This window comes from Aphelocoma coerulescens, chromosome 1A (assembly GCF_041296385.1).
Source record: "Aphelocoma coerulescens isolate FSJ_1873_10779 chromosome 1A, UR_Acoe_1.0, whole genome shotgun sequence".
NCBI classification, from domain to species: Eukaryota; Metazoa; Chordata; class Aves; order Passeriformes; family Corvidae; genus Aphelocoma; species Aphelocoma coerulescens.
The window spans coordinates 50,761,214-50,769,134 of record NC_091014.1 but is presented as its reverse complement, the minus strand read 5'-3'; the positions used below and the strand labels follow the sequence as shown (position 1 = coordinate 50,769,134).

The following is a 7,921-nucleotide window of genomic DNA, read 5'->3' as shown; positions in this document are numbered from 1 at the left end:
CGGGAAAGAGCGCTGCCCTCAGAACCGAAAGAGAAAGCAGATAACGATCCACACGTGATATAACAGGGGCTGTGGTGCCAGCGCAGGACCGGCGGGAGCCAGAAACCGGCTCGGCTCCTAGAACGGCACCACAGTCCTCTCCAGCGTGTTTCAGCTCCACACCCACGCAAATGGGCAGCCTGTAAGTATCCTCCACTGAGACACACACCCCCCCCCCCTTTTTAATGTCACTGGCATTGGGGAGAACTGCCAGAAGAAGTGGTGTTGCAGGGTGCAGATGTCTTGGAGGGTCCTTCCCCTGCTGTAAAACGCTTCAAGGGCAGTTCCCGCACAGTCTGTTCCATTTGCTGCTGGTTGATTTCTGTTTACCGGCAATCCTTCACTTGTCAGTGGTCTTTCTTCACCCATGGTTTCTCTGCAGCTAAGCCTGCCTGAGGGGGAAAGATGATCGGGATAGCTGGGGTGGGGAGATAGGGAGGTGGTGAAGGGACAGGACAGGTGTCTTGAAGGAAAAGTGTCACGTGCAAAGCTCGACACTTTCCCATCACTCTTGCACAGCATTTCTCCCCGCAGCAGCCAGGGAGAGGGGATGCGGGAAAGCCAAGCTGTCTGGGGGGGCTATTCAGTGCAAAAGGAAATGCCTATTCCCTCGTCCCTTTGCACTCAGCCCCACTGCAGGGGCATCCAATGGCTCTGCAGAGATTTTCGTCCCTGCACAGAGGCCAGACACTATAGCAGAGCTGTGTTCCTTCCTATCTTGTTTGCCCAGGCACTCCACCAGCAGCTTGCTGGAGGAAGGCACAGCCCCAGCCTGGGAAGGCTGCCCGCCTGCCTATGAGCAGCAAAGGGCTGTGCAGTCCCAAAAGCACAGAAGGTGCCTGGAGCCTTATTTCCCACACAAAGACCTCAGGGAGCTCCTGAGCCATTCACATAGGGCCTCTCTCTCCCGGGGAGGCTGAGACACAGAGCTCTCCTATGGTGAAACCCAGTGTTTCCAGCAATGCCAGTCCAGGAACAAGGAGGCTGAATCTAGGCTGGGGCTTGCTGTGCTGTGTTCAGGTTCTCGAACCTTTGAGGAAGAGCCACAGAGATTCCCATCCAAAGGCATAGACACCTCCTTAGAGGCAGTGAGGCTGCAGCTGTCTGGGAAAAACCCCAAGCTGTACACTGGGTGAGAGCTCTTCCCTGTTTGTCTCTTGCTTCTCAGCCAGGCTGCTGCCAATCCGGCCTCAGTGATGAGCTGCAGAGCCCACAAATGTCGTATCTGTAGCTGCACTGTGCCAGGTCTCAGCCTCCACTGTCTCCAGGCCAGTCATGTGTTCTCTATCCAGCTGGCACAGGACCATCCCAGGCATGTTTCTGGTCCTATCAGTCACACCTAGGGACAGGGACTTACCTACTGGGTTGGGTTGGGTTGGGCTGGGCTGGGCTGGGGAGGCAGCAGGAGGCTGAAGGGCAAAGATACCAGCAATGTGACAGTGATCAGAGGGACATCACCGGGAAAATACGTCCTTACACACGTGAGCCACAAAACAGAGGAGAGGACAGAGATACTATGGGCTTTGCCCAGGTCATCATATATGCAGAGATCACACAGCAGCACAGGGTCTCTGAGGGGGTTGTCCTCTACCCCTGCCATGTATTTCCACAAACCTGATAGGAATTTAATTCTCCATCCCCCCTCTAGTAAACATGTGCAACTAGGGCAATTTTTAATTGCTTTTATGAGGTAAACAGAATTGCCCAATCAAAATTTATAAATAAATAACTTCATTATGCGACCGAAATATTGGTCTCAAAGGCCACGATCGAGAAAAGCAGCTCCGAGCCCGGGGTCAGAGCTGGGTGAACACGCATAGATCTGATCTCTATCGCACCAGACCTCCCAAGTTCACGACTGCTGCTTTGGCTGGTCTCTTCTTATACAGATCTTGGGCAGAGTCCGAATTAATTCTATTCTTCTTGTAATTTTAACATATTCATGAAGTTTTCTTCTCCCAGAGCTGGGCTGCACAAAGCCTTTCCTGGGTCTGATGAATTGTCCATCCTGGGTGATGAGTGGGCCATTTTTGGTGATGGAAGGGCCATCTCTGATGATGAATGGGCCATCTCTGGTTCCCGGAACAGTTATTTTTAGTTCCCAGAATGTCCTATTTCTTATCAGATGAGATGTAGATATCAGAAGGTGGTAATCAAGTAGTCATGGTGCAAATGTCCCGGTGATAAGATCCAATCCCACCTAGGTGGAATCCTCACTTATTGTGTGAGAACTTCTTTTAGTGTTGTGAAATTTTTCTCTCAGCCAGGCTGGTGGAGGGATTTTGAAACTCTGTCTCTACATGGTCTGATTACATTCTAGTTTTATACATAATAGCACAAATTACATACTTTATTTATAACATTTTATATTTCATGGATGCCAAGGAAGTGAGAGTGAGATGATTGAACAAAAAGCCATGTTTCTAGAAGCCTGCCTTCCTTAGGAAACCAGTCTAAAGAAATACAGCAGCAAGGATTGGTGGGTTGGCAAGGCCAGGAGTCGGCTGGGCTGTAGTGGTGGTCTAGGTTACAATGTAAGACGTGCCCACAAGCATGTATTCTATCACCATCTTCATGAGTTGTTAAAACCAGGTGGAGCAGTGCTCCCTGCCCCCTCCCTCAACACTGTGCCCTGTTAATGGCCCATCAGTGCCTTGTCTCATGACTCATTCCATTGTGAGATGCTCCGCCCAGAGGGAGGAACCAAGTGGCTCATCCTGGATATAAACTGGGATTTTTAAAGATCCCAGGCAGCCTTTCCCACTGGATTTCCAGAGGACAAGAGCTACATACCTACCACTGGACCTTCTGAGGAAGACTAGATCTTTCTACACAGGATCACCGCTTCAATAGAACCACATCTATTCACTTCAGGAGAACTGCAGCCACCACCTTATTAGACTGCTACCGCTACCCTGACTAACAGGGTCAGGTTGTATCTGACTGTCAGTTTAGATCAGTTTTTTCCCTGCCTTGTTATATATATATAAGTAAAGAACTGCTATTCCTATTTCCCATATCTTTGCCTGAAAGCCCCTTGATTTCAAAATTATAATAATTTGGAGGGAAAGGGGGTTGCATCTTCCATTCCAAGGGAGGCTCCTGCCTTCCTTAGCAGACACCTGTCTTTCAAACCAAGACAAGTGGTCACACCTCTGAGGTCTAACAGAAATCCCTGGAGACCTGGGATTTCAGCCAGCCAAGAGCTACCTCCAAGTGCAGCTTGTTCTTCCTCTGAGGACTGCAAGGCCTGACAGCAGGGAGAACAGTGAGTGGCGTGAGCCCTTGAGGAACAGGGAGAGGATGAGCAGCAATGCCTGGGTGCACAAGACCATGTGTAAAACAAACTAAGGAGCAATACCAGCGGCAAGACAAACCATGGTGAAATTACACGTGCTGGAGGTCTCATTCTGCAGCACTCTCTGTGCCCAAGCATAGGTATTTTCCTGGTTGCTCGTGTCTTCATTGCAGATTCAGAACAATGGGCGTCCTCCATGTGAACTTCCAGTCTCTCCAGAAGCCTGTTGTGAAGAAGCCCTCCAAGGGAGGCTACAAGAAGTGAGGGAAAAGTGACCAGGGAAGCGCTCAGGTTGGTGTCTGATGCTGTGATCCTCCCCCCCCCTCCCCCCCCCCATTCCATGGTATGCGTGTGTGCTGCTCCTGAGAGAAGTTTGGGACTGAGAAGCTTCATCTTTGTGCTCATTAAATGGAGGTGCTCCACTTCCAAGTTTCCAGGGAGAGGAGTGGGAGGGGGAAGCTGAGAGGTCTCTAGTCACCAGTACTGCTGCCAGATGCTGAGTACAGATTGAGTGGAGTCTCTCCTGGCACTCTAAAAACTCAGAGGCTGTACCAAATTCACAATCAGCTTTGGGTGATGGTCTAGAAGGACATCCAGGGTATCACAGATTCACAGAATATTCTGAGTTGGAAGGGACACAGAGTCTAATTCTTAAGTAAATGGGCCACAGAGGATTAAAGGACGATATATCACTGGGCAATAGGCAGTGGAAGGGGACAGCAGGGCCAATGTGAACTTCTTGAAGGAAAGTGGTAAATGATTCTCAACAGATAATGCTTGTCAAAGGGAAGAAAAAGTTATTTGCAGTCTCAAGCCTGAGGCTGAGCTTGAAGCCAAGGTCTGTGAGTCCTGTGTTTACACCTCTCTGCAGACCTGGGTGGACAGTGCTTCAATGCCATGTGGCTCTGCAGCCAGTGATACCCTTTCCTGATGCCACTTCCCTGTTTTTCAGCGTGAAGCAGAAGCCTGCAAGACAGCACTGAGGACAGTACACATTCCTGGGAGAGCAGCAGAGTTGGGTTTGTCAACCAGTCTGAGACAGGAGCAAGGTGGATGGCAATCACAAGTGTGCCTCAGTAGCACCCATGTCCCTGGGCCTCAGAGGAAGGTGGGTGGCTGCAGGTGGTTCCAGGGTACCTCTCTGACCTGGGCACCTGCCTGTAGGGCACTGGTCCCCAAGCAACCAAGACAGAGGAGCACCATGTCTGCCAGCCTCAGTGGGTAGCAGAGGTATTCAGTCCTGCTGTGCTCAGGAATCTACAAGCATGCAAGGACCTCAGGTGCATGTGGAGTTCAGATGCTGGAAATGGGTGGTATCAATGGCACTGGGTTTCCCAGACCTATAGGACAAGGGCAGGGAGGCAAGGGGAGCCCTGCAGTTCAGATCCTGTCATGTCTGCATTTTACTTAGTAGTCCAAAGATCAACAAGGGATGTCCTTGTCTGATAAAAACTGAAAGAAAGGTGTTATCCCAGAATAGCTCTTAACCTACTTGTTACCCAACAGCAGCTTTGCTCTCCTCCCAGCACTGCAGTTTGCTGACAAATGCCTCTTTTCCAGTGAGACCATGGTGCAAAGGGCATGTGTGGGGCTGAGTCATACTCTCTCAGTACTGGTCCAAACATGGGACATCATTAAACCACCTTTGCTGTGACCAAAAATGCACCAAATGTACCCCCCTCAGCCCAGTAACATATGTGCAGCAGAGTCCTAGGTGGGACAGGGACACTCCTGTTCTATTTGCAAGGGGAATCCCTAAACTCCAGCCATAAGGCTCAGAATCCAACTTGGGAAGAGTGCCATAACAGGCAACAACTGAGGGGTCCCCCATTCATGTTTTGCAACAGGCATCCCCACAGCAGCTTTTACCTTGGTAGCAAGAAAACTTGTGGGCACCATGATGGCTCTGCTGCGACCAAGGAGTACCAAGAACCTGTTCTACGTGCTGACTTTACTGGAGATTGTTGGGACCTTGGCCTTGATGCTCTACGCACTGCTGGGGGAATTTGGAAACCTGGTAAACCTCCCAGGCAAACGCATTGGCTTTTACAACTTCTGCCTGTGGAATGACACAGCTGGGGAGCTGCTGTGCCTGGGGAACGAGCAGCTACAGGAGATGGGCATCAATCTGCTACAAATGGCGTTAGCCAGGGTTTGTGTGTATAGCTGCCTGGTCTTCATCATGTTCCACCTCGTTTATGTTTTATTTGTGAATTACACAGGGCAGAGAGAGGGATGGAAGATAAACCTCATCATACCCTTCATCGAGATTATAATCCTCTCTGCTGGCCTGGTTATGTTTCTTTTACAAACCTTGCAGTGGATTAATCTCTCTGATTTCAATGGTGGCTTCCTGGCACTGCTTGGGACTTGTGCTCTGCTACTGCTCCAGATTCTCACTGTCACTGTGTACCTCAGCTGGGCCAAGCTCAGGTACATATGAGTCAAAGCCCTTTAACTGAGGAGGCCCTCCCCACTAAGATTTGACAGTGAAGAAGATACAAGAGCTATCGTTACCATGATTTAATATAGTAATCCTAATACAGCTTTACTCCCTAGCAAGAATTTGATCCCTAGTCCAAAGGCTCATGTCAAGCCATGCTCTGGCACATGGCTGTGTGCAGCACTCCTGAATCGAGCTAGTAGCAGACACCAACAGCCACAGCACAAGCATGAAAGCTTCCCAGGTACAACAGCATGTGACACCCCTCAGTTTGGGGCACAGCATCAAAGTGACAGCATTTCTGGCCCTGACCCTAAGAGCAGTGAAGGTAGCAGAACCAGCATACAGTGGACACAGCCTTCTGCCCACACCTAGTCTAAGTACAGGCAAGCAGAGAAGCAAACAAGCTTTCTTTCTTGGAGTTGCCCAGAAAATCTGCTCCTTCTCCACCTCCTGGCCTAACCAGAAATGCCTTCAAGGTAACTGTGACTTGAGGACCTGTGGCTTCACACTGCCATCACAGCAGTGGCACCCTCAGAGGTACACTTGTACTTCACCTGCTGGAATAATATCTAGAGTGACTCTGACTTAGCTCATTAGGGTGATGTGCCCCACATGCACCCCCAGCAGCAGCAGAGCACATGGAGGGGGGCAGCCTAACGACTCAAGGAACACAGCCCTAATTGAGGGTTTCCTTGAGAAAGCAGAGGATTTCGGTGCAGAGCTCCAGGTTTGTTCCCACTAATATTATGGGGCTGAGCCCAGCACTCCAACAGCCTTTGACACTCCAGGAGAAATGATTCTGTGTGAGGACAGCTTGCCACAAAGCCAGCTCAGAACATGCCACACAAGGGCGTGCTCAGGGAACAGGGCCAGGGCTGCTGGGGTGCAGTGCTCCAGCTGGACCATTGTACCCAGAGCACTGGATGGGGTCTCCAAGGCACGACAGCACACAGCAGTGCTCCCTGCATGTCTGTAACCTTGCACAAAGAAATGCCTGCTTTGCCCCCATCCCCTTTAGGGTGAAAGTAAGTTGATACTATCTCATAATCTGTGGTTAAATCTGTAACTAACAAAATGTTTTAAGACCTTTTGCCCCACCACATAACAAAGATAAAGGGAGCAATGTTTAAAAACAGGATCTGTAGATTATGTTTAACTAGTAACTAACAAATGTTCAGGAAGATGTAACCAAGTAGGTAATTTCTTTGTAAGTAGACAGGCTATAAATCGCTTAAAATAAATAAGCAGCCAATCAACAACCAACCTTCGAAGCTGTGGAGTAAGCCATCTAGAACGATAAGGAAATAACACCAGAAAGAACCGGTTTAGTAGTTTGAAAACAAGATAACAGACTGAGCATGCACCAATTAAGAAAGTGCAATTAAAGGACAAGTGATGAAGACTACCAAACGACCACCAAAAGGATTGTAATAACCTCTAACCGACACTAGATGACAGAAAAGACTTGAATAGTTGACTCTAGTTTTTATAATCATTTTTCAAAATAGGCATTTTGTTACTGAGATTTGTCTGTGTAATGAATATGTATAAGCCTTGAAAATATAAACTGCATTAATTCACCCAGTGATTGGGAGCACTTATGTAAATAAAGAATGCCTGCTTAACAGTGATATCCTTTGCTGTTGAGTGAATTTGTTTCAAGGGCCATGAGGGTCTGTTTTCCCTCTTGCTTCAGCCTTGGTGGGGATGAGGCTGGCGATGCTGGTTTGACTGATTCTTCATTTCAATACAGGCTCTCACATCTGGCCTCATGCGGTTTGTTCATCTCCCTTTTGGACTGGGAAGAGGATACTGAGCCATCTTCATCCCTTCCTAGACCCCCATGCATGCTGCCATGGGCCCAGCTCCCTCAGGGCAGTCCTGGCCCCTACCAGTCTGCTCCTGCACATCTTCCTCAGCCGTGGGAGGACTGCTAGAGTCTGGCGGCAAAATCAGCACCAGGTCCAATGGAGACAGCCTGCCAGGCCCCACTGCAGCTGTGACAGAGGGAGCACAAGGACAAGGGAGCCCCCAAGGCTGAACCATGACGATGTAGCTCTGCCAGCAAAGGTACTCCAGGTCAGCACCTCCCTGCTCCCCTCCAGTCACAACACTGACTCACCAAAGGGACACTCACA

The 7,921-nt window shown here is 49.5% G+C and overlaps 1 protein-coding gene across 4 annotated transcripts; it reads left to right on the top strand.

The window, feature by feature from the left end:
- The first annotated feature begins 82 nt into the window (after window positions 1–82).
- TMEM140 (transmembrane protein 140) lies at window positions 83–7,414 on the top strand. Of its 4 annotated transcripts, none has more exons than XM_069001200.1 (4): window positions 83–181; window positions 3,511–3,628; window positions 4,290–4,445; window positions 5,185–7,414. In XM_069001200.1, exon 4 carries the CDS (start codon window positions 5,235–5,237, stop codon window positions 5,778–5,780), a length of 546 nt encoding a protein of 181 aa, XP_068857301.1. In that variant the 5' UTR covers window positions 83–181; window positions 3,511–3,628; window positions 4,290–4,445; window positions 5,185–5,234; the 3' UTR covers window positions 5,781–7,414. The 4 variants fall into 4 exon arrangements, with proteins under 4 accessions (XP_068857301.1, XP_068857295.1, XP_068857310.1 ...); XM_069001194.1 differs by having other exon boundaries at window positions 85–181; window positions 2,721–3,628; XM_069001209.1 differs by lacking the exon at window positions 83–181 and adding an exon at window positions 215–2,971.
- Window positions 7,415–7,921: the final 507 nt, after the last annotated feature.

What these genes read in the sequence shown, in the direction of transcription:
- TMEM140 (XM_069001200.1), top strand. Translation starts at nt 5,235, where the DNA reads ATGATGGCTCTGCTGCGACCAAGGAGTACCAAGAACCTGTTCTACGTG.